Source organism: Macaca mulatta, chromosome 9, assembly GCF_049350105.2.
Source record: "Macaca mulatta isolate MMU2019108-1 chromosome 9, T2T-MMU8v2.0, whole genome shotgun sequence".
Lineage (NCBI taxonomy): Eukaryota > Metazoa > Chordata > Mammalia > Primates > Cercopithecidae > Macaca > Macaca mulatta.
The window spans coordinates 76,147,964-76,174,756 of NC_133414.1; the positions used below are offsets into that span (position 1 = coordinate 76,147,964).

The 26,793-nt window shown below is 40.7% G+C and overlaps 1 protein-coding gene across 6 annotated transcripts in view; it reads left to right on the forward strand.

The window, feature by feature from the left end:
* The window catches only part of ANXA7 (annexin A7), a 40,548-nt gene extending 18,541 nt beyond the window's left edge, over positions 1-22,007 (forward strand). For 3 of the 6 annotated variants that reach the window (XM_077945227.1, XM_028853433.2, XM_028853436.2), the window contains 9 exons: positions 5-69; positions 8,773-8,875; positions 9,392-9,486; positions 13,863-13,976; positions 14,213-14,383; positions 17,403-17,573; positions 17,652-17,727; positions 18,580-18,692; positions 21,227-22,007. In XM_077945227.1, the coding sequence (XP_077801353.1) occupies positions 5-69; positions 8,773-8,875; positions 9,392-9,486; positions 13,863-13,976; positions 14,213-14,383; positions 17,403-17,573; positions 17,652-17,727; positions 18,580-18,692; positions 21,227-21,349 (1,031 nt within the window). In that variant the 3' untranslated portion in view covers positions 21,350-22,007. Of the gene's footprint in view, positions 1-4; positions 70-477; positions 544-8,772; positions 8,876-9,391; positions 9,487-13,862; positions 13,977-14,212; positions 14,384-17,402; positions 17,574-17,651; positions 17,728-18,579; positions 18,693-21,226 lie in introns of all 6 variants that reach the window. The other 3 variants (XM_028853431.2, XM_028853435.2, NM_001260935.2) reach the window with 2 other exon arrangements.
* Positions 22,008-26,793: the final 4,786 nt, after the last annotated feature.

Sequence of the window (26,793 nt, forward strand, 5' to 3'; positions counted from 1 at the left end):
ATAGGTGGCTTTCCTGGAGGACAGATGCCTTCTCAGTATCCTGGAGGACAACCTACTTACCCTAGTCAGGTATTTTGTTCCTACCTTTTAAGCTCAGTCTAGGTAGTTAGATAAAGAAGGAACCTTCCCTTTGCTGAGGTTTCCATGGGTCAGAAGAAATGGCCCATTATTGTAATGGAAGACTAAAGTCTTTGCTTCTAATAGGCTCCATACTTTCTTTGGTCCATCTGCATTAATAGTGTCCTGATGACTTTGAGAAGACAAGCATAGGTCCAATCTCATAGGTAATGATTCTCACAACTTTATCCTAGAAATTCACCTGGGCTCTTGGTTTTAGTTCTTTTTCCTTTTCCCTGCCCTTACCAGCAGTTATACCTATGAATTTGGGTGGCTGGGGATTGGTATTTCTGACAGTGATTTATGTAGGGTGGTTTTGTTTCCCATTTTTACCTTTATAACTTTTCACTCTTTTTTCAGATCAATACAGAATCTTTTCCTTCCTATCCTGTTTTCTCTCCTGTTTCTTTGGATTATAGCAGTGAAGTGAGTAAGGTTTTCTAATGTTCACTAATCACTAGGTCCTTTATATGTGTGCCTTTGTTTCTGATTCTCATGTACTTGTCTCTCATTACTTCCTTAAGGGCTCAACTGTATCTATTTTATCTTTATGTTCCTGTAATGGTTGGTAGGGCTTTAGACATGGTAGCCAGTTAGTCCGTTGAATGGATTTTCTCAGTAGCTGCAGAGTTTCCCATATATTAAATATTTGCCCTACTATGTATGGCTGCTGCTTATTTATTTATTTATTTATTTGTTTTTGAGACGGAGTTTCACTCTTGTCACCCAGGCTGGAGTGCAGTGGCACGACCTCAGCTCGCTGCAACCTCCACCTCCCAGGTTCAAGTGATTTTCCTGCCTCAGCCTCTGGAGTAACTGGGATTACAGGTGCACGCCACCACACCTGGCACATTTTTTGTATTTTTAATAGAGACGAGGTTTCACCATGTTGGCCAGGCTGGTCTCGAACTCTTGACCTCAGGTGATCCACCTGCCTCGGCCTCCCACAAGTGCTGGGATTGCAGGCATGGGCCACTGCGCATGGCCTGGCTTCTTATTTTAATCCCAAATTTTATTCTTAAATTGCCTTGTTAATTTTTTTATAGCCTATGCAAGTTACTAGGAACATAATAAGCAGCATACTTTTATGCTTACTTTTATTTTGATTTTCTTATTAATTTCTATATTGGATATTCATGGATATCTAGCTTTTTTTTTTTTTTTTTTTTTTTTGAGACGGAGTCTCGCTCTGTCGCCCAGGCTGGAGTGCAGTGGCCGGATCTCAGCTCACTGCAAGCTCCGCCTCCCGGGTTCACGCCATTCTCCGGCCTCAGCCTCCCGAGTAGCTGGGACTACAGGCGCCCGCCACCTCGCCCGGCTAGTTTTTTGTATTTCTTAATAGAGACGGGGTTTTACCGTGTTAGCCAGGATGGTTTCGATCTCCTCACCTCGTGATCCGCCCGTCTCGGCCTCCCAAAGTGCTGGGATTACAGGCTTGAGCCACCGCGCCCGGCCGGATATCTAGCATTTTCAAGCTTGTTTTAGGCTAGGGTAGGAGAAGGATTCTAGTATTGGAAGAGGAACACCTTAGTGATTTTTTAAGCTCACTTTGAGGTATGTGAGCTCCAGAGAGGTTGAGAAACTTGTCTAGGGCCACAAAACTAGTGAAGGACAAAGCTGAGAAGATTCTAGTCTATATCTTCTGCCTTCTAGACCAGTGGTCTCTCTCTTATACAAAGGTGCTTTGCTGATACAGTCATGTAAGTTGCTTTCAGTCCTTTTTTTCATTGTTGAAGTTGTTTGCCAATCATATTATAAACCTGTAATCACTTTTGTTATGAAAATTTTGATTGTAGTTTAAGCATGCTTGTATTTTTAGGGAAATCATTTTATGACTGAATATGAATGATTTTTAAACATAAAACACTAAAAGTAAAGCACATGTATGTATGCAATTTTTTTTTATTGTTATACTTTAAGTTCTAGGGTACATGTGCACAACGTGCAGGTTTGTTACATATGTATACATGTGCCATGTTGGTGTGCTGCACCCATTAACTCATCATTTACATTAGGTTTGTCTCCTAATGCTATCCCTCCCCCCTCCCCCCACCCCACGACAGTCCCCGGTGTGTGATATTCCCCAATTCTGTGTCCAAGTGTTCTCATTGTTCAATTCCCACCTATGAGTGAGACCATGCAGTGTTTGGTTTTTTTGACCTTGTGATAGTTTGCTCAGAATGATGGTTTCCAACTTCATCCATGCCCCTACAAAAGACATGAACTCATCCTTTTTTATGGCTGCATAGTATTCCATGGTGTATATGTGCCACATTTTCTTTTTTTTTTTTTTTTTTTTTTTTGAGACGGAGTCTCGCTCTGTCACCCAGGCTGGAGTGCAGTGGCACGATCTCAGCTCACTGCAAGCTCTGCCTCCCGGGTTTACGCCATCTCCTGCCTCAGCCTCCCAAGTAGCTGGGACTACAGGCGCCGCCACCTCACCCGGCTAGTTTTTTGTATTTTTGTAGAGACAGGGTTTCACCGTGTTAGCCAGGATGGTCTCGATCTCCTGACCTCGTGATCCGCCCATCTCGGCCTCCCAAAGTGCTGGGATTACAGGCTTGAGCCACCACGCCCGGCCTATATGCCACATTTTCTTAATCCAGTCTATCATTGATGGACATTTGGGTTGGTTCCAAGTGTTTGCTATTGTGAATAGTGCCGCAGTAAACATACATGTGCATGTGTCTTTATAGCAGCATGATTTATAATCCTTTGGGTATATATAGCCGGTAATGGGATTGCTGGGTCAAATGGTGTTTCTAGTTCTAGATCCTTGAGGAATCACCACACTGTCTTCTACAATGGTTAAACTAGTTTACAGTCCCACCAACAGTGTAAAAGTGTTCCTATTTCTCCACATCCTTTCCAGCACCTGTTGTTTCCTGACTTTAATGACTACCATTCTAACTGGTGTGAGATGGTATCTCATTGTGGTTTTGATTTGCATTTCTCTGATGGCCAGTGATGATAAGCATTTTTTCATGTGTCTGTTGGCTCCATAAATGTCTTCTTTTGAGAAATGTCTGTTCATATGCTTCGCCTACTTTTTGATGGGGTTGTTTGATTTTTTTCTTGTAAATTTGTTTAAGTTCTTTGTAGATTCTGGATATTAGCCCTTTGTGAGATGAGTAGATTGCAAAAATTTTCTCCCATTCTATAGGTTGTCTGTTCACTCTTATGGCAGTTTCTTTTGCTGTGCAGAAGCTCTTTAGTTTAATTAGATCCCATTTCTCAATTTTGGTTTTTGTTGCCATTGCTTTTGGTGTTTTAGACATGAAGTCCTTGCCCATGCCTATGTCCTGAATGATACTGCCTAGGTATTCTTCTAGGGTTTTTATGGTTTTAGGTCTGACATTTAAGTCTTTAATCCATCTTGAATTAATTTTTGTCTAAGGTGTAAGGAAGGGATCCAGTTTCAGCTTTCCACATATGGCTAGCCAGTTTTCCCAGCACAATTTATTAAATAGGGAATCCTTTCCCCATTTCTTGTTTTTGTCAGGTTTGTCAAAGATCAGACCGTTGTAGATGTTTGGTATTATTTCTGAGGCCTCTGTTCTGTTCCATTGGTCTATATCTCTGTTTTGGTACCAGTACCATGCTGTTTTGGTTACTGTAGCCTTGGAGTAGCCTTTAAAGTCAGGTAATGTGATGCCTCCAGCTTTGTTCTTTTGGCTTAGGATTATCTTGGCCATGCAGGCTCTTTTTTGGTTCCATATGAACTTTAAAGTAGTTTTTTCCAATTTTGTGAAGAAAGTAATTGGTAGCTTGATGGGGATGGCATTGAATCTATAAATTACCTTGGGCAGTATGGCCATTTTCACGATACTGATTCTTCCTATCCATGAGCGTGGAATGTTCTTCCATTTGTTTGTGTCCTCTTTTATTTCGTTGAGCAGTGGTTTGTAATTCTTCTTGAAGAGGTCCTTCACGTCCCTTGTAAGTTGGATTCCTAGGTATTTTATTCTCTTTAAAGCAATTGTGAATGGGAGTTCACTCATGATTTGGCTCTCTGTTTGTCTGTTATTGGTGGATAGGAATGCTTGTGATTTTTGCACATGGATTTTGTATCCTGAGACTTTTGCTGAAGTTGCTTATCAGCTTAAGGAGATTTTGGGCTGAGACGATGGGGTATTCTAAATATACAATCATGTCATCTGCAAACAGGGACAATTTGACTTCCTCTTTTCCTAATTGAATACCCTTTATTTCTTTCTCCTGCCTGATTGCCCTAGCCAGAACTTCCAACACTGTGTTGAATAGGAGTGGTGAGAGAGGGCATCCCTGTCTTGTGCCAGTTTTCAAAGGGAATGCTTCCAGTTTTTGCCCATTCAGTATGATATTGACTGTGGGTTTGTCATAAATAGCTCTTATTATTTTGAGATACGTCCCATCAATACCTAATTTATTGAGAGTTTTTAGCATGAAGGGCTGTTGAATTTTGTCGAAGGCCTTTTCTGCATCTATTGAGATAATCATGTGGTTTTTGTCTTTGGTTCTGTTTATGTGATGGATTACATTTATTGATTTACGTATGTTTAACCAGTCTTGTGTCCCAGGGATGAAGCCCACTCGATCGTGGTGGATAAGCTTTTGATGTGCTGCTGGATTTGGTTTGCCAGTATTTTATTGAGGATTTTTGCATCGATGTTCATCAGGGATATTGGTCTAAAATTCTCTTTTTTAGTTGTGTGTCTGCCGGGCTTTGGTATCAGGATGATGCTGGCCTCATAAAATGAGTTAGGGAGGATTCCCTCTTTTTCTATTGACTGGAATAGTTTCAGAAGGAATGATAGCAGCTCCTCTTTGTACCTCTGTTAGAATTTGGCTGTGAATCCATCTGGTCCTGGACTTTTTTTGGTTGGTAGACTCTTAATTATTGCCTGAATTTCAGAGCCTGCTATTGGTCTATTCAGGGATTCAGCTTCTTCCTGGTTTAGCCTTGGGAGAGTGTGTGTGTCTAGGAATTTATCCATTTCTTCTAGATTTTCTAGTTTATTTGCATAGAGGTGTTTATAGTATTCTCTGATGGTAGTTTGTATCTCTGTGGGATCGGTGGTGATATCCCCTTTATCGTTTTTTATTGCATCTATTTGATTCTTCTCTCTTTTCTTTGTTAGTCTCGTATGCAACTTATTTTATGTAACAATTACCACCTTAAGCTGGAACTAAATCCAGTAGGTAGAAGTTAACAGAATGTAGAGTGTTAGATTTTGGAAGAACTTTAAGATGGAAGTGAAATAGGCTACCCTGTGAGGGGTGAGCTTCTTGTCACTGAAAGTCCACAGGCAGATTTTGGTTGATGTGAGTATGGATGTGTCTGTGTGTATCAAGGAAGGTGCAAAAAAATTTTTTGTCTTAGATGGGAAGTTGGGCCACTTTATCCCTCCTGATTGATCCAGTTCTCTAATTCTCTGATAGTCTTGTTGTTGATTGTTGTTGTTTCGTTTGTTTGTTCATTTTTGAGACGGGGCCTCTGCTGCTCAGGTCAGGCTAGAGTACAGTGGCATGATCAAAGCTCACTGCAGCCTCGAAATGCTGGGCTCAAGTGATCCTCCTCCTTCAGCCTCCTGAGTAACTGGGACTACAGTTGTGCACCAGCATGCCCACCTAATTTTTTAATTTTTGGTAGAGATGAAGGTTTTGCTGTGTTGCCCAGGCTGGTCTTGAACTCCTGGACTCAAGTGATCCTCCTGCCTCAGCCTCCCAAAATGGCTGGAGTTGCAGGTGTGAGCCACTGTACCCAGCTCTATGATAGTTTTTCAGCAAGAAGGTTGGAATCAAATGGGCATTAAAAAAGAATGGCAAATGTTGGAACTTCTGGTAATGGATTGTGCTGAGAACTCTCCCCTAGAGTTTTAACCTCAAGAACACAGATCCTGATTTCTCTTTTTTTTTTTGAGACAGAGTCTTGCTCTGTTGCCAGGCTGGAGTGCAGCGGCGACATCTTGAGTCACTGCAACCTCCGCCTCCTGGATTCAAGTGATTCTCCTGCCTCAGCCTCCTGAGTAGCTGGGACTACAGGTGTGCACCACCACGCCCAGCTAATTTTTGTATTTTTAGTAGAGACGGGGTTTCACCATGTTGGCCAGAATGGTCTCAATCTCTTGACTTTGTGATCCACCTGCCTCGACCTCCCTAAGTGCTGGGATTACAGGCATGAGCCACTGCACCCAGCCCAGATCCTGATTTCTTTTCTTTGAATTCAGTTGAATGCCTGGAAGATGACAGTATTCTTGAAAATTGACTTCCAACTTAGACTTTCAACAGAGAATACATCAAAAAAATTTTCCCCCACAGATAAGATATGAAGTCAATACATGTGTGTGTGTGTGTATATATATATATATATATATATTTTTTTTTTTTTTTTTACAGAAGAGAATCACAGAAAATGAGAATCATCAGACGATACACAGTGAGCGTTAGTTTATCTAGTCCAGTGTATTAGAAACAATGGCTTCTGTCCTGTTTAGGATTTTAGTGACAGTGGTTACATCAAAGGAAACTTAATTTCTTGAGACATGAAGGCTCATAAAAATTCTTTATACTTGAATATTTGCTACAAGTAGAATAATTTTAGCTTTCTATTAAAACCACTATAGGTATATTTGTTAGTTCTCTGCTTACAGCCCTAGCTTGGAAACTAGTAGAGGATGGATGTTAAGGCTTACTAGTAGAAGAAAATGTTGGAGTAAAAATATATGTGAGTGGGAGGAGCTATTGACCCATAAAAGTGTTATCTTGAAAAGCTGCTGAAAGATGGGGCTTGTTCTCATCTCCTCAGTTGTTTGCCCCTACAAGTGCTGGCATACTGCTGTATTCAATGTGTATAACTTTAAGAACAGTTTCAGTTGTCTAAAAAGCAGTTGAATCACCTTTTATTTTGAAATGGTATTGATTGCATGTTTAAATGATAATATTTTGGAGATACTGAATTAATTGTGTGTGTGCGTGTGTGTGTTTTCTGTGGTAAAAACGCTTATTTTACAACAGTAATCTTTATTTTAGGTCAACATTCAGACATACAAGAAATGTGTTGTTACAATTAAAATTTTTTTAAAAAGTAGTGGAGCATCATCTTCATCCCATTCCTCTTAAGCCCTGACTTGAATACCCAAAGAAACTTCTTGAATTGTTCTGGGCTGGGCACATACCTGTAATTCCAGCACTTTGGGAGGCCAAGGCAGGGGGATCACTTGAGGCCAGGAATTCGATACCAGCCTGGGCAACATAGCAAGACACCCGTCTCTACAAAAGTAAGAAATTAGCTGGGCACATGCATGTAGCGCTAGCTACTCAGGAGCCTGAGACAGGAGGATTGCTTGAGCTCAGGAATTCAAGGTTACTGCGAGCTATGTTTGTGCCACTGCACTCCAACCTGAACAATGCACTCCAACCTGAACAACAGAGTGAGACCCTATCTGTAAAAAATAAAAAATAGGGAAAAACTATTGAGTTATTTCATAGCTTTGTATTTTAAATTGTTTTATCTTTTAATTTTGACATAATTTTAGGCTTGCAAATAGTACAAATAATTCGTATATACCCTGTACTCACATTCTCCAAATGTTAACTTCCTACATAAATACAATAGAACGATCAAAATCAGCAAATAACATTGATATAGTACTGTTACCCAACCTATGGACCTTATTTCATTTTCACCAGTTGTGTCAATGATGTCCTTTTTCTGGTTCAGGATCAAATCCAGAATGCAGTGTTGTATTTATTGTCATGTCTCTTAAGTCTCCTTTAATCTGAAATAGTTCCTCAGTCTTTGTTGTTCATGCCCTTGATGCTTTTGAAGAACACTGTCAGTTATTTTGTAAAATATTTCTTAATTTGGGTTTGTCTGATATTTTCTCATGGTTAAATCCAGGTCATGCCTTTTTGGCAAGAGTACCACAGAAATGATTTTGTGCCCCCAGTGCATCATATCAGGAGGTACTTATTGTTGACTTATTCCATTACTGGTGATAATTAATTTTGATCATTTAAGTTGGTGTCTGCAAGGTTTCTCTGCTGTAATGTTGTAAGCTATGCAAATATCCTGTTTCTTTATACTTTTGCCACCTAATTTTAGCACCCATTGGTGATTCTTGCCTGAAACAGTTACTACCATAGTATTTACCAAATGGCAATTTTTTATTTTCATATAGACTTATTTCATGTGTAATAATCAGGGTCCATATAGGAAATTAAGAGATATTACTAAAATTATATTGCTGGTTTGAAATCTCACTGGGCACTCATGTTCTACTTCACTAAAGCCATTTTATATTCTTCTGTTTTTAAATTAAACATTGTTGCTCATCTCACACTATTCAGGGATCAATCTCCTTTTTTCTTCCTATTCTACCAAAAAGGAAACCATAAGAAGATTGTGACTTTAATTTCACAAGTTTGGCCATCTTGTCTCCTGGAAGTTTGGTGTCTGGCTATCTGTTGGCAGGAGAAAAATCTGTCCTGAAGGGGGATAGGTCTTTCCTGTCTGTTCCAGAATGAGCCCTGGTAATAAAATGCTCATATCCTTGCCCTAAAACCCAAACACTGGCCTTCTTACTTAAGATTGATGTCTGGGGAAGTCTTTAAGTTTCCTCATTAGAAATTTTCTGGAAATGCTGACTCAGATTTTATGTCTTTTATTTTCAGCCTGCTGCAATGACTCAGGGCACTCAAGGAACTATCCGACCAGCTGCCAACTTTGATGCTATGAGAGATGCAGAAATTCTTCGTAAGGCAATGAAGGGTTTTGGTAAGGAAAACAAATTTTTGTCTTTGTTAATAAGTTAAAGTGATCAATTCTAAAGTAAAAATAAACCTTATCTCATAAACCAAGTTTATGTGTCAGCCTGGGTGCACGTACCTGAATTTAATCTGATGTCTGGTTCCTTGTAAGCATTCTCAGAGTTGACCTCAGGCTGGGTGTGGTGGCTCACACCAATAGTCCTAGCACTTTAGGAGGCTGAGGTGGACGGATCACCTGTGTTCAAGACCAGCCTGGCCAACGTTGCGAAACTCCATCTGTACTAAATATAAAAAATAAAATAGATGGGTGTGGTGGTGCATGCCTGTAATACCAGCTTCACGGGAAGCTGAGGTAGGAGAATTGCTTGAACCTGGGAGGTGGAGATTGCAGTCAGCCTAGATCGCACCATTGCACTCCAGTCTGGGTGACAAACTGTGTCTCAAAAAAAAAAAAAAAAAAGATGACCTCAAGCAGCACCTAGCACATACTTTGTCCTTATTTAAACATGTGTGGTTCTTCCAGGGACAGACGAGCAGGCAATTGTGGATGTGGTGGCCAACCGTTCCAATGATCAGAGGCAAAAAATTAAAGCAGCATTTAAGACCTCTTATGGCAAGGTATGTTTTTCTTTCCTGGAGTGAGCACCAGCAGTGGCCGGTAGACTCTGCATTCATGTCAGATTGGATACTATATTTTGATTAGTACCTGGGGTGCAAAAAAGGGACAACTAGACTTCAGAGACCTCAAGAGTACTGTATTCCCTATATATTTCTCTGGTTTTTTTTGAGATGAAGTCTCACTGCAGTGTCCAGGCTGGAGTGCAATGGTGCGATCTCAGCTCACTGCAATCTTTGCTTCCCAAGTTCAAGCAATTCTCCTGCGTCAGCCTCCCAAGTAGCTGGGACTACAGGTGCACGCCACCATGCCTGGCTAATTTTTGTATTTTTAGTAGAGAAAGAGTTTCACCATGTTGGCCTGGCTGCTCTCAAACTCCTGACCTCAAGTGATGTGCCTGCCTAGGCCTCCCAAAGTGCTGGGTTTATAGCACTTTGCGCCCTGCCTATTTCTCTTAAAAGTCTTTTTCATTCTAGAGTAGTCCTTGATCTCATAATTATACCTTACTCCGGTCACACATGTGATAGATATTCAGTAGAAAGTAGATCACGACTACAATCATGATCAAGAGGATAGTTCTCAATCTTCTGCCTGTTACAGTGGGATTCAAGGCTTATTACATAGCCCTTGTTTATTCTTCGTCTTGTGCTTCTCTCCCTTTCTCTAAACATGTCCTATATTAAAATTATATGGGCTGAGCGTGGTGGCTTATGCCTGTAATCCCAGCACTTTGGGAGACCAAGGCAGGAGAATTTCTTGAGACCAGCTGTTCGAGACCAGCCTGGGCAACATAGGGAGACTTCATTTCCAACAACAATGACACCAAATTATATTAGCTGGGTGTGATGGTGTATGTCTGTAGTCCCAGCTGCTTGGGAGGCTGAGGTGGAAAGATTGCGCTTGAGCCCAGGAAGTCAGGCTGTAGTGAGCTGTGATTGTGTTACTGCACTGTAGCCTGCGTCACAGAACAAGACCCTATATCAAAAAAATAATAATATGGAAATGTTTGCCATTCTGTGTACGCACCATGATCTTTTATGCTTCTGTGTTGTGTACATGCCATTCTTCTGGCCTTGAATACCTTTTCTTTTTTTCATGGCCAACTTCTTTAAGATTTGGCTTACATATCAGCTACTCTGTGAAGTTTCTTTCATTAGTCTGGACAGAATTTAGCTTCTTCTTAATACTGTAGTATTAAGTACACAGCACTTTGTAAAACCTCTGTTATAACTAATCTTATGGCCCACTCCCAAAAACTGAGCTCCCATAGGACAAACCATGGTCATAGTCATCTTTGTATTACAGTACCAAGTGTATAATGGCAAGTAGCCACTTAATATTTGTTGAATGGATTATCAGTTTCTAAATCCAACAAGATTCTATGGCTAAAAAATGCCACTATTCCTCAGATATAATGGGAAAACATGGATAGCACACTGCTTTGCGTTATTGATTGATTTATTTTATTTTATTTTATTTTTTACTTTTTTTGAGACAGAGTCTCAAAAGGCTGGAGTGCAGTGGCACGATCTCCGGTCACTGCAGCCTCCACTTCCCAGGCAAAAGCAATTTTCGTGCCTCAGCCTCTCGAGTAGCTGGAATTATAAGTGTCTGCCACCACGCCCAGCTAATTTTTGTACTTTTAGTAGAGACGGGATTTCACCGTGTTGGCAAGTGTGGTCTCAAACTCCTGGCCTCATGTGATCTGCCCGTCTTGGCCTCCCAAAGTGCTGGGATTACAGGCCTGCACCACCACGCCCGACCTGCTTTGTCATTTAGATAGGAATCCTAAAAATGTCCTAATGTTCTCTGCATCTAGTTTATGTTTTTCAGAATGGTGTAGTGGTCCATTGATTAGTCCCACCTTGCTTATTCTATTCTGCCTTTCCCTGTCTGCCCAGCCCAGTGACTGTTTATGCAACATAAACCCTAGATCTCCTTAAGCTTCAACATCAGACTCACTTTTCTCACAAAGATATTTGCCATGTTATGAATGTTTTATCTAGGCTGTACAATGCTATCTCGAGTTTTCTTATATATTGCTTTAGAGTTAAAACTAACAATCTGATTTCCATACCACTAGCCACCTCTTAACTTCCTAATTAGTAAAATACTGTTCTAGCCTGCTATAGAGTCATCTTTGATTCCATGTTTTTCTTTATCAGTCAGAGTGTTCTGTATGCTTTGTCCTAGCAATTGGTTATTTACTAGTTTTTATTGATCTAATCTATAGAGTGGCCCTTTAAAATGTTTCTTTTGTCTACTTTGTTTCTTCTCATTTCCACTGTTATCACTCAAGTCCAAGACTTTATTACCTCTTAACTAAATATTCCAGTAGCCTAAATGTTTTCATCTATAGCTTCTTTGTCACCGTCATCCATTCTGAATATTATTGCTACATCAGTGCCATTATCTTGCATGAAAAGTTTCCATGGCCGGGCGCGGTGGCTCACGCCTGTAATCCCAGCTCTCAGGGAGGCAGAGGCGGGAAGATAGCTTGAGCCCAGGAGTTCGAGACCTGCCTGGGTAATATAGCGAGACCCCGTTCTCCACAAAAAGGAAAAAAAAAAAAAAAAAAAAAGACAGAAAAGTTTCCAGTGGTTCCTCCCAGCAAACAGAATCAAGTCCACATTCTTTAGCTTGGCATTCAATGTAATAATCCAAGATTTAGTTACAACTTTGTTTTAACTCATCTATTATGAAAACCTTCCTCTGGGCTGGGTGCGGTGGCTCAAGCCTGTAATCCCAGCACTTTGGGAGGCCGAGGCGGGTGGATCACGAGGTCAGGAGATCGAGACTATCCTGGCTAACATGGTGAAACCCCATCTCTACTAAAAATACAAAAAACTAGCCGGGCGTGGTGGCGGGCGCCTGTAGTCTCAGCTACTTGGGAGGCTGAGGCGGGAGAATGGCATGAACCCGGGAGGCGGAGCTTGCAGTGAGCCGAGATCATGCCACTGCACTCCAGCCTGGGAGACACAGCGAGACTCCGTCTCAAAAAAAAAAAAAAAAAAAAAAAAAAGAAAACCTTCCTCTGTAACAAAAACAGTTGTCTTATTGTTCCATTGAACAAGCTTTGCTCATTCTTGCCTCTATATGCGTGATTCTCAACCTTAACTGAACATCGTAATTTCCTTTAAAACTTAAAAATACACAGTCTCTGAGTCTTAGTCCTGGACGTCAGTGGTTTGTTTTGTTTTGTTTTGTTTTGTTTTTAAAGCTCCACAAATGGATGTAATGAAGAGTCAAGGCTGGGAACCGCTTCTGTGTTCCTTGGTGGTATTCCTTCTTACCTGAAATACCTTTCTCCTTCCTCTTTGCGTGCTAATTTTTACATTCTTTTCTGAGCTGTCTAGCTGACTTTGAACTTTTTCTGTTTCAACTTTCTCTGTTACTTATTTCTATGCTGCTTACCCAGTGCTAGAGTACAGGTTACCTTATTATTATTTTTTAGATGTGTATCTTTCCAAATAAGAACAAGATTGGCTGGGCACAGTGGCTCATGCATGTAATTCCAGCACTTTGGGAGGCCAAGGCAGGTGGATCAATTGGGGTCAGGCGTTCAAGACCAGCCTGGCCAACGTGGTGAAACCCCATCTCCACTAAAAATACAAAAATTAGCCGGGCGTGGCAGGATGCGCCTGTAGTCCCAGCTACTCAGGGGGCTGAGGCAGGAGAATCGCTTGATCCCAGGAGGCGGAGGTTGCAGTGAGCCGAGATCGCACCACTGCATTGCAGCCTGGGTGACAGAGCAAGACTCTGTCTCAAAAAAAATAACAACAACAACAAAAAAATAAGAACAAGATCATAAAGGTTTCTACTTCCTCATAGAACCAAGAACAGTTTCTTTTTTTTTTTTTTTTTTTTGAGACGGGGGTCTCACTCTGTCCCCCTTGCTGGAGTGCAGTGGCCGGATCTCAGCTCACTGCAAGCTCCGTCTCCCGGGTTCAGGCCATTCTCCTGCCTCAGCCTCCCCAGTAGCTGGGACTACAGGCACCCGCCACGTCGCCCGGCTAGTTTTTTTGTATTTTTTTTTTAGTAGAGACGGGATTTCACTGTGTTAGCCAGGATGGTCTCGATCTCCTGACCTCGTGATCCACCCGTCTCGGCCTCCCAAAGTGCTGGGATTACAGGCTTGAGCCACTGCGCCCGGCCAGAACAGTTTCTTTTACTAAGTAAATATCTGTTTATCATTTTGTTAGTTTGAATAATTCTTTGTTTCATATATCCCTTGTTTTTGTACCTCGTAGAGTGGAATAAGAATTTATTAAATGTTCATTGATAGAATGAATAAAATAGATCTGCTTGTACATACATTACACTCAAGTGACAAAATTTGGAGAACACATATACTTAGCTTGTATTTGTAATTAAATAGGATTTAATCAAAGATCTCAAATCAGAGTTAAGTGGAAATATGGAAGAACTGATTCTGGCCCTCTTCATGCCTCCTACGTATTACGATGCCTGGAGCTTACGGAAAGCAATGCAGGTACTGTATGTCATTTGTTGTGAGTATTTTGTCCTATTTCATATGTAAGACCGTACAAATTATGGCAGTTCTGAATTTACAGTGGTAATTAAAGCAATTCTTTATTTCCCGTCATCCATCTGAATATATAGTTTTTAGTTCTAGAGAACAAAGTAATATTTGATGAAGCAGTTAAGATTTAATTACTTGCAGAAATTTCATTTTTATTTGTATAATCCTCCCTTCATTTCATGTAGGGAGCAGGAACTCAGGAACGTGTATTGATTGAGATTTTGTGCACAAGAACAAATCAGGAAATCCGAGAAATTGTCAGATGTTATCAGTCAGAATTTGGACGAGACCTTGAAAAGGACATTAGGTCAGATACATCAGGACATTTTGAGCGTTTACTTGTGTCCATGTGCCAGGTAAGTACAGTATGAATGCTTGTGCGTTGATAGAGGGAACATACTTTAAAAGTCTTTTGCCAGTGAGCATTCTTTACTCCTTTTAATATTTAGCCACCTTGCAATATTGTCATCTTTCAGAAGGACAACACAGAAACCAGTGTACAGATTTCTTTGTAGTTACTGTTGAGATTTATTCCTGTAAATCTGGCTTTTGTAAGGAATTAGAGATTTAACCTCTAAGGTTGTATGGAATCAGAAACCAATACGAGGCTCTGTGGCTGGGATGGGGATGAAAGTATACACTTGAGCTTATCACTATCCTGCCCCATTATGCCGTACCATCAAGTGAAGACGTGTAGGACTGCCATAGAGGTGCTACAGGAAGTGAGGACTCTGTGAGGAGACCCAGAAATGCAGAAAAATGTTTTAGGGTTCCCAGTAATAACTGTGATTAGCACCTTCCTTATTTTGATTCCCCAGATATGCTGGAGAATTGACAGAAAATACTCCAACGTATTTGGAATGGCATTAGAAACACACTTAGGGCCAGACATGGTGCCTCACGCCTGTAATTCCAGCACTTTTGGAGGCCAAGGCAGGAGGATTGCTTGAGGCCAGGAGTTTGAGGCCAGCTTGGGCACCATGGCAAGAAACCATCTCTACAAAAAACATTTTTAAAAATTAGCCAAGCATGGTGGTATGTGCCTGTAGTGCCAGCTATTCAGGAAGCTGAGTGGGAGGATCACTTGAGCCCAGGAGATTGAGGCTGCAGTGAACTGTGATCACACCACTGCATTCCAGCCTGGGCAATAGAGTGAGATCCTGCCCTCAAAAAAGAAAAAAGAAAAGAAGCACACTTAGAATGAGATGATGAAGGTGTATTTGAAAGAGATTATGTAAATGACTAGCATGCTAATTCAATATCAAGAGTTACTGGCTATTGTGCAAGTGCACAAGATTGGACCATCTGGAGGGATCTAAAGGAGAGGAGGGGCTCTAAAGAGCCAAGGGAGGGGCCAGGTGTGGTGGCTAACGCCTATAATCCCAGCACTTTGGGAGGCTGAGGCGGGTGGATCGTCTGAGGTCAGGAGTTTGAGACCAGCCTGCCCCATATGGTGAAACTCTATCTCTACTAAATACAAAAAGTTAGCCAGGAGTGGCGGCATGCACCTGTAATCCCAGCTACCTGGGAGGCTGAGGCAGGAGAATCGCTTGAACCCAGGAGGTGAAGGTTGCAGTGAGCTGAGATTCTGCCATTGCACTCCAGCCTGGGTAACAAGAGCAAAACTCCATCTAAAAAAATAAAAAGGGAGGTAGGTGTGGAAAGGATAGTGTGTAACAGTGAGTGGACATGGAAATGAGAAAGCAAAGTAAATGGGTTGAAGGAAATTGAATTTACCTACATCAGAGTAACAGAGAAGGGAAGTAGGTTAGGATTTAAAAGAAACAAGAAGGAAAACAGACAATACTAAAAAACGAGTATTAAGATTTTACATGAGGTGCTGAGTCTCTATGCAGAGTTCAAGGCCCAGCCCTACCTTTTCCAGGGCATGAGTAGAGGAGTAACTTCCTAGGAAAGTGTGTGTGAATCCAAAGGCAATAATTGGGGAAATTTTTCGTGACTACTTTTTCCTGTGTTATATTCAGTCGCCCATGTAGAATGTGCCTCTACATATTCCTTGTGCCAGGTGCTCAGAAGACAGTTCTTCAGCTGCAAGGAGCATCTTTCCATCTTGTTCCTAAGATGGTCCCTGAGACTTTAAAAGGCAACCTTTTCTTGTTTGGGTTTGTCTTTCTGTTTTTGAGAGAAACCAACTGCCCATCTAAGCTTAAACACTTCCTTCCTCCTTCCTTTTCTCCTATTCCAGGGAAGAGTTGGTATACAAATAGGCACAGTCTAGCAGAAAGTGAGTTATTTGTAGCTTCTTCTGTAAAGCTCATGTGTCATTTTTATGCATGTATTTATAGTAAATACCTATATATTAAGATTATAATTAGATGGCTGAGTGTGGTGGTGTGAGCTTATATTCCCAGCTACTCTGGAGGCTGAGGTAGGAGGATCACTTGAACCCAGGAGTTTGAGGCTATGATCATGCCTGCAAATAGCCATTGCACTCCAGCCTGGGCAACATAGTGAAATCGTGTCTCTTAAAAAAATATACTCAGATGAAGAAAAGAAAGTTTATGAAGCCTCCATATTACACCCTCCCTCCCTCCTGCCCTAGAGTTAAATTTCTTGAGGGCAGAGACCCTGTCTCTCCTGTGTCCCTACCACCTAACATAGTGCCTGACACAAAGAAAGTGCTTAATATCTCTTAGTCGCGTGAATGAATACAAAGTAGAACTCAGTACAGTGCATATTGGTCTTAAATTCCAGCTAAGAGAACTGTTTCTTCATTTGAGTGGTAGTTTATATTTCCTAGTAGAGATATTTTTGTTTAAACATTTGGGTTTAATTTAGCTCCCAAAAGCCCTCATTTTTAACATAACCTCATTAAACCATGATCTTATATTATAAAATCCAGTTGACAGTATAATAAATTACTAGTTGTATTTCCATGCATAGAAATGAAGGATATGCATGACAGACATTATGGATTAATCTTTAATAAATTATCTCTTTAGGCCAGGCCCATTGGCTTACATCTATAATCCCAGAACTTTAGAAGGCTAAGGCGGGAGGATCACTTAAGCCCAGGAGTTAGAGAACAGCACCTGGGCAACAGTGAGACACCCTGCCTCTACAAAAAATAAAAAACTTAGCCAGGCATGGTCGTTTGTGCCTGTAGTTCCAGCTGCCCGGGAGGCTGAGGTGGAAGGATCACTTAAGCCTAGGAGGTCGATACTGCACTGAGCCGTGATTGTGCCACTGCACTCCAGCCTGAGTGACGAGGAAGACCCTATCTCAAAAAACAAAAACAAAAAAATGAAATAAAATAAATTGTCTCTTTAAATCCAAAAGTGAATTAGATTGGAAAAAAGTGTTTTAGTGGAACTTTTATTTATTTCTTCCAATTTCTGCCTTTCTCTTTTGCAGGGAAATCGTGATGAGAACCAGAGTGTAAACCACCAAATGGCTCAGGAAGATGCTCAGCGTCTCTATCAAGCTGGTGAGGGGAGACTAGGGACCGATGAATCTTGCTTTAACATGATCCTTGCCACAAGAAGCTTTCCTCAGCTGAGAGCTACCATGGAGGCTTATTCCAGAGTATGAGCTTTTCTTCTGAAGATTTGGCTTCTGTTTTAAGATTTAAAAAAATATTTAACCCTTTAATTTTGTTTGCAGATGGCTAATCGAGATTTATTAAGCAGTGTGAGCCGTGAGTTTTCCGGATATGTGGAAAGTGGTTTGAAGACCATCTGTAAGATATTTTTGTGCTTTGCTTTATTTTGTTTTTAAATGAGTGGGAGCTTTGAATAGTTGTTCCCTTTAAATGTTGATAATATAGTCCAAGTGGAATCTGCTTAGGCAGTAGGTGACCTCCTAATCCTTTGGGGTTTGTTTTTTGTTCTTTGTTTTCTTTATTGGACAAGCCCCCAGAAACAATCCTGTATTTTTACATGCAGTTTCCTATGAGTGGTAGTGCTGTGATCAAGCAGGGCTCTTTGGGGATTATTTGGCCTTCATCTGTAGGCCTTTCTTGAGAACTGTGCAAGAATACCTGATAGTTGTAGCACTTCCTTTAAAGAGAAAGGGAAAGCCCTGAGGAACTCACAGTATCACCATGAAGCAGTTTGAGTCCTCAAAACAGGTATTTCAGGTACTCAGCCCAGTGAGACTCATTTCCTTTTTGAAATTAAACAACCAGTTTCTGGTGGTCTAATACACAGATGTCTAACAAAGTGAAAGTTTCATTCTCATGGATATTAGGACTAAGGGGAGTATTAGTAACACATTGGTATTAACAGTGGAATGTCGGGCCAGGGGCAGTGGCTCACACCCAGCTACTCAGAAGGCTGAGGTGGGAAGGTCACCTGAGTCTGGGAGGCTGCAGTGAGCCATGATTGCACCACTGCACTCTAGGCTGGGTGACAGAGAGCCTTCTCAAAAAAAATCAAGGAGGAGAACATCTGAACATCCTTAACTCACCTCATGCTTCTGAGATGATTACAGAGAAAATAATCAAAGGAGGGCTAGAAGTGATAAATGAAGCTGGAGGGGTACACTTCTTGTCAGATCATGATTCCATGTCTCAACCATCTCTAACTTGCAGTGCAGTGTGCCCTGAACCGCCCTGCCTTCTTTGCTGAGAGGCTCTACTATGCTATGAAAGGTGCTGGCACAGATGACTCCACCCTGGTCAGGATTGTGGTCACTCGAAGTGAGGTGAGGCAGGCCTCTCTCTTTTTGTCGAGTCTACTCCATGTTCAATGTTGATTTCTTAGAAGTTCCCCAGTTGGTTGTCAATCCCTCAAAAATGGTAAGAAAGAGCTCTCTTTGTCACCTAAAAGAGGTGGTATAAAGAACAGAAAATTCACTTTCCTCATGCTGTGGGAGAAGCTTGTGTTAGTGAAATAGGCCACTCTGCCCTAATGAAGATAATACTAACAGATTTTACTACTTGAGAAGGTCAATGGAGAATACAAATTGATGGGAAGTTAGACATTTATCTTTTGATTTTCATTTTGCTTATATAAAAATTATATGAAAAGCCTATGTAGATTAATCCTATTGGATATCAACACTATTTAAATTTAGCATCCTTTATTAATAATAAAGTTTTTAAAATATTCATCATTGTCCCCTTAAATATAGCCTCATTTTTTAAAATTTTACTTTATATATTTACTGCACTTATAAAAAATTATTGTTTTCTCAGAAGAAATGACATTTGTGCCTTTTTGTTTGTTTGTTTGTTTTTTGGAGACACGGTCTCTGTCACCCAGACTGGAGTGCAGAGGTGCGATCTCAGGTCACTACAATCTCCACCTCCTGGGTTCAAGCAATTCTCTCACCTCAGCCTCTAGAGTAGCTGGGACTACAGGTGTGCGCCACTGTGCCCAGCTAAGTTTTTGTATTTTTTGGTAGAGATGGGGTTTCACCATATTGGCCAGGCTGGCCTTGAACTCCTGACTTCAAGTGATCCACCCGCCTCGGCTTTCCAAAGTGCTGGGATCACAGGTGTGAGCCACCACACCCAACCTGAACTTTTAATTGAAAGAAAACATGGCGGGGTGTGGTGGCTCACTCCTGTAATCTCAGCAGTTTGGGAGGCCGAGGCAGGAGGATTGCTTAAGCCCAGGAGTTTGAGACCAGCCTGGGCAACATGGTGAAACCTATTTCTACAAAAAATACACACACACACAAATTAGCGGGGCGTGGTAGTCCCAGCTACCCAAGATGTTGAGGTGGAAGGATCACCTGAGCCCGGAAGGTCAAGGCTGCAGCAGTGAGCTGTGATCGCACCACTGCACTCCAGCCTTGGTGACAGAGATCCAGTGTTAAAAAAAGTACCCTAAATTATTATTATTATTATTATTATTATTATTGGGTTTTTTTGGGTTTTGTGTGTGTGTGTGTGTGTGTGGTTTTTTTTGAGACGGAGTCTCGCTCTGTCACCCAGGCTGGAATACAGTGGCACAATCTCGGCTTACTGCAGCCTCTGCCTCCTGGGTTCAAGCGATTCTCCTGCCTCAGCCTCCTGAGTACCTGAGATTACAGGTGTGTGCCACCACGCCCACTAATTTTTTTGTTTTTAGTAGACACAGGGTTTCACCGTGTTGGTCAGGCTGGTCTCGAACTCCTGATGATCCGTCTGCCTTGGCCTCCCAAAGTGCTGGGATTATAGGTGTGAGCCACCGCACCTGGCCAAAAACCCTAAGTTATAGCAAAGAAGGTAGATTATTTTTAAAGAAAACAACCAGAATATGGTATTTTGAAAGAAACTTTGTTCTTTAACTTAAATTTTCTAAGCAGGATGTTTTAAGTTGTGATAAAACATACATAACATAAAAATTTGCCATTTTTAAGTAGCATTAAGTACATTCACATAGTTATGCAACCATCACTACCATTCACCTTCAGAAGTTTTTTCAACTTACAAAACTGAAAATCCATACTCCTTAAACAGTAACTCCCCATTCTTCTTTCTCCCAACTGGTGGCAACAAACCATGTGACTTTCTGTCCCTGTGTTTGACTACTCTAGGTGCGTCATATTGGTGGAATCATACAATATTTGTCTTTTTGTGACTGTCATCTTTTACTTAGCATAGGGTCCTCAAGGTTTATTCATGTTGTAACATGTCAGAATTTCCTTCCTTTTGAGACTGAGTAATAAATAGTCCATTGTACGTGTATCCCACCTTTTTTTTTTTATTCATCTGTGAGACTTGGTTTGTTTCTACCTGAATAATGCTGCTATGAACATGGGTGTACAAATACCTGTTCAAGTCTGCTTTCACTTATTTTGAATATACCCAGAAGTGGAATTTCTAGGTCATATTGTAATTCTTTGGGAGTTTTTTTGTTTTGCTTTGAGGAATTACCATATTATTTTCCATAGCAGTTGCACCCTTTTACTTTTCCATCGACCAGTGTACAAGTGTTCCCATTTCATGACATCTGACTATTTTTTGGTTTTGGTAATAGTCATCCTATCAAATGTCTTTAAATGACTGGTATCTTTGGAATAATAGATGAAACTAGTACTACCCTTATCCAGTATTTTACAGAATTGTGAATCAGACCTTCATTGGGTAGTGCTAGCATTGGTATGAGTGCCAGCCATAAAATGTCAGTCACTTGGTGTTTTCCTCCTTCAGCTTTGATTATTATTAAGATATTATTATTTTAAAAGAATTTTAATAAATATCAGTTATCACAGTTGCTTTTCTAACAGAAATATTATTTCTTATGCAGATTGACCTTGTACAAATAAAACAGATGTTTGCTCAGATGTATCAGAAGACTCTGGGCACAATGATTGCAGGTGACACGAGTGGAGATTACCGAAGACTTCTTCTGGCTATTGTGGGCCAGTAGGAGGGATTTTTTTTTTTTTAATGAAAAAAAATTCTATTCATAGCTTATCCTTCAGAGCAATGACCTGCATGCAGCAATATCAAACATCAGCTAACCAAAAGAGCTTTCTATCAAGGACCGTATCAGGGTAATGTGCTTGGTTTGCACAAGTTGTTATTGCCTTAATTCTAATGTTACTTTGTTCTCTACATATAATCAATGTAAAGCCATATCACAATGATACAGTAATATTGCAATGTTTGTAAACCTTCATTCTTACTACTTTCATTCTCATCAAGATGTCAAATTGAATAAAAATCACAGCAATCTCTGATTCCGTGTAATAACATTGCATAATTTTTTAGAAGGTTGCTGAAAGCTCTGCCTTCCAGAATCCCTCTAGGTCTGCTTGATAGAGTGGATAGTATGTCAAAACTGTGTACTTTAAAAAAAATTTCATCTCTTTACATCTAGAATAATTTGCATCTTATTTTGCATAAATTGGTTCTGTATTCATAAACACTTTCCACATAGAAAATAGATGAGTATTACCTGTAGCACCTTTTAAGAAAGGGTCAAATGTTTATATGCTTAAGATACATAGCCTACTTTTTTTCCAGTTGTTTTCTTTTTTAAATTGAGTTATTACAAATAAAAAATTGCATATATTTAAGGTGTACAATATGGTGTTTTGATATCAGCATTTCTTGCGTAATGATTCTGCAATTAAGGTCAAGCTAACTACATATCTGTCACCTTGACATAGTTACCATTTTTTCGTGTGTAGTGAAAACACTTAAGATCTACTACCATAGCAAATTTTAAGTGTTCAATACATTATTAACTATAGATACCATGCTCTACATTAAACCTCTAGAATTTATTCATCTTATAACTGAAAGTTTATACCCTTTGACCAACATCTCCCCATTTTCCCCACCTCTCACCTGGACAACCACCACTCTGTTTAAGTTCAGCTATTTTAGATTCCACATATAAATGGCATATAATATTTCTCTTTCTGTGTCTGGCTTATTTCACCTAGCATAATGATCTCTAAGTTTATAGTTCACATTGTCACAAATGGCAGAATTTCCTCCTTTTTTTTTTTTTTTTTTTTTTGAGATGGAGTTTCACTCTTGTTCCCCAGGCTGGAGTGCAGTGGTGCAATCTCAGCTCATTGCACCCTCCGCCTCCTGGGCTCAAGCAATTCTCTTGCCTCAGCCTGCTGAGTAGCTGGGATTGCAGGCATCTGCCACCACTCCCGGCTAATTTTTTGTTTAGTAGAGATGGGGTTTCACCAGATTGGCCAGGCTGGTCTTGAACTCGTGACCCTCAGGTGATCCACATGCCTTGGCCTCCCAGAGTGCTTGGATTACAGGCGTGAGCCACTGCACCCGGCCAGAATTTCCTCCTTTAAGGCTGAATAATATTCCATGGTGTATATATACTATAATTTATTTAACCATTCATCCATCAATGGACACGAGTAGTTTCCATATCTTGGTTATTGTGAATAATGCTGCAGTGAACATGGGAGTAAAGATACCTCTTTATGACACTGATTTCATTTCCTTCAGATACATACCCAGAAGTGGTATTGCTGTATCATATTATTTTTAATTTTTTGAGAAACCTCCATACTGTTTTCTATGATGGCTGTACCAATTTACCTTCCCACCAACAGTGTACAATGGTTCCCTTTGCTCCACATTCTTGCCAACACTTGCTATGTCTTACCTTTTTGATAATACCCAACCTAATAGGTGAAAATCCCATGTGTACTTGAGAAGAATGTATATGCTACCATTGTTAGGTATGGAGTGTTCTGTATGTGTCCATTAGATCTAGTTTATTGTGCTATTTAAGTTATCTTTTTCCTTATAGCTGATTTTTCTATCCATTATTGAGAATGGGGTATTGAAGTCCCCAGTTACTGTTGTAAAACTGTTTCTTTAATTCTATCAGTTTTTGCTTCATATATTTAGGTGGTCTCTTATTAGGTGTGTAGATGTTCATAATTGTCATATCTTCTTGCAGTATTGAATTTTTTATTATATAATATACTTTGTCCCCTATAACCTTTCTTTTTTTTTTTTTTTTTTTTTGAGATGGAGTCTTGTTCTGCTGCCCAGGCTGGAGTGCAGTGGCCTAATCTCAGCTCACTGCAGCCTCCACCTCTCAGGTTCAAGCAATTCTCCTGCCTCAACCTCCCAAGTAGTGGGGATTACAGGTGCCCGCCAGCATGCCTGGCTAATTTTTGTATTTTTAGTAGAGACAGGTTTTTGCCATGTTGGCCAGGCTGGTCCTGAACTCCTGACCTCAGGTGATCTGCCCGCCTCGGCTTCCCAAAGTGCTGAGATTACAGGCATGAGCCACCATGCCCAGCCCCTATAACCTTTTTTGATTTAAAGTCTATCTTGTCTGATATTACTATAGCCTCCCCTGCTGTCTTTTGGTTACTATTTGCATGTAGTGTCTTTTTCCGTCTTTTAACTTTTAATCTGTTTGTGTCTTTGGATCAAATGTGAGTGTTTTGTAGACAGCATAAAGTTGGATTTTTGTTTGTTTTGAGACGGAGTCTCACTCTGTTGCCAGACTGGAGTGCAGTGGAGCAATCTTGGCTCACTGCAACCTCTTCCTCCCGGGTTCAAGCGATTCTGCCTCAGCCTCCCTGGTAACTGGGACTACAGGTGTGTGCTACCACGCCCAGCTAATATTTTGTATTTTTAGTTGAGATGGGGTTTCACCCTGTTGGCCAGGATGGTCTCGATCTCTTGACCTTGTGATCCGCCCACCTCAGCCTCCCAAGGATTTTTTAAAAATCCGTTTTGCCAGTCTTTGTCTTTTTTTTTTTTTTTTTTTTTTTTTTGAGATGGAGTCTCACTCTGTGGCCCAGGCTGGAGTGCAGTGGCATGATCTCGGCTCACTGCAAGCTCCACCTCCCGGGTTCACACCATTCTCCTGCCTCAGCCTCCTGAGTAGCTGGGACCACTGGTGCCCGCCACCACACCGGCTAATTTTTTGTATTTTTAGGAGAGACGGGGTTTCACCATGTTAACCAGGATGGTCTCGATCTGACCTCGTGATCTGCCCACCTCAGCCTCCCAAAGTGCTGGGATTTACAGACGTGAGCGACCGAGCCCGGCCCAGTCTTTGTCTTTTGATTAGAAAGTTTAATCCCTCACACCTGTAATTCCAGCCCTTTGGGAGGCTGAGGCCAGTGCATCACTTGAGGTCAGGACTTCGAGACTGGCCTAGCCAACATGGTGAGACCCCGTCTCTACAAAAACTACAAAACTTAGCCGGTTGTGGTGGCATGTGCCTATAATCCCAGCTACTCAGGAGGCTGAGGTGGGAGAATTGCTTGAACCCAGGAGGTGGAGGTTGCAGCGAGCTGAGATCATGCCCCTACAATCCAGCCTAGGCTACAGAGCAAGACTCCATCTCAAAAAAAAAAAAAAAAAGGAAATGTAATCTATTTACATTTAAAGTAATTACTGATAAGAACTTCTGTTGTGTTGCTATTTGTTCTCCATATGGCTTATTGCTTTTTTGTCCCTCATTTCCTGCATTACTGTCTTTTGTGTTTAGTTGTTTTGTAGTGAAACATTTAAATTCATTTCCCTTTGTTTTGTGTATATTGTATAGCTGTTTTCTTTGTGGTTACCATTGGGATTACATTTAACATCCTAAAGTAATAACACTCACCCTTTTGGTTGATGTCACAAAATTACATCTTTTTACATTGTGTGCTCCAAAACATAAACTAATTCTTTTAAATGCATTAGTTTCTTAAATTACATAGAATACAAAATTTGGAGTTACAAACCAAAATTACAGTCATACTAGCATTTAGTTTTTTTTAACGTTATTTGTCTCAAATCATGTAGAAAACCAAAAGTATCGTTACAGACTAATATTACAATAACACTAGCTTTTATAATTGCCCATATATTTACCCTTTATTGAGATCTTTATTTCTTCATGTGGCTTCAAGTTACCGTCTAGTCTCCTTTCATTTCATCCTGCAGGACTAGGACTTCTTTGACCATTTCTTGTAGGGCAGGTCTAGTGGTAATGAACTTTCCCAGCTTTTATCTAGGAATATGTAAATTTCCTCATCACTTTTTAAGGATGGTTTTGCCAGATATAGGATTCTTGGGTTGACAGTTTTTGTTTTCTTTTAGCGCTTTAAATATATCATCTTATTCTTTCTGATGAGAAATCTGCTGATAATCTTATTAAGAACATCTAGGCTGGGTGCGGTGGCTCATGCCTGTAATCCCAGCACTTTGGGAGGCCAAGGCGGGCAGATCACAAGGTCCGGAGATCGAGACCATCCTGGCCAACACGGTGAAACCCCATCTCTACTAAAAATACAAAAATTAGCCGGGCGTGGTGGCAGGCGCCTGTAATCCCAGCTACTCGGGAGGCTGAGGCAGGAGAATGGCGTGAACCTGGGAGGCAGAGCTTGCAGTGAGCTGAGATCCAGCCACTGCACTCCAGCCTGGGCGACAGAGCGAGACTCCGTCTCAAAAAAAAAAAAAAAAAAATCTTGTATGTGGTAAATCACTTCTCTCTTGCTGATTTCAGGATTCTCTCTTTGGATTTAGAAAGTTTGATTAAAGGCCAGGCACGGTGGCTCACGTCTGTAATCCCAGCACTTTCAGAGGCCGAGGCAGGCGGATCACGAGGTCAGGAGATCAAGACCAAGCTGGCTAACACGGTGAAACCCTGTCTCTACTAAAAATACAAAAAAGTAGCCGGGCGTGGTGGCAGGCACCTGTAATCCCAGCTACTTGGGAGGCTGAGGCAGGAGAATGGCATGAACCTGGGAGGCAGAGCTTACAGTGAGCCTCCGTCTTAAAAAAAAAAAAAGAAACTTTGATTGATTAAAATGTGTCTTAATGTGGCTCTCTTTAAGTTCATCTACTTGGAGTTCATTGGGCTGCTTGGGTGTTTATATTCATGTCTAACAGAACTTAGGAAGCTTTTAAGCCATTATTTCTTCAAATATTTTCTCTTCTTCTTTCTTGTCCTTTAGAATTCCCACAATGTGTATGATGGTCCACCTGATGGTGTTTCACAGGTCCCTTAGGCTCTGTTCTCTTTTCCTCAATCTTTTTTCTTTCTGTTCTTCAGACTCAGTTTCCATTGTCCTGTTTCCAAGTTGACTTACTCTTTTTTTGCTTGTTTAAATCTGTCTTTGAATCCTGCTAGTGAATTATTGCATTTCAGTTATTGTATTTTTCAGCTCCAGAATTTTTTTGGTTCCTTTTTAGGTTTTCTGTCTCTTTATTGATATTTCCATTTTCTTCATCATTTTCTTGACTTTTTCCATATCTTCCTTTAGTTTTTTGATCATCTCTTTTATTTTATGTTTTTGAGACAGGGTTTGAGTGAGGACTCCTATCACACAGGCTAGAGTGCAGTGGCACAATCACAGCTTAACTGCAGCCTCA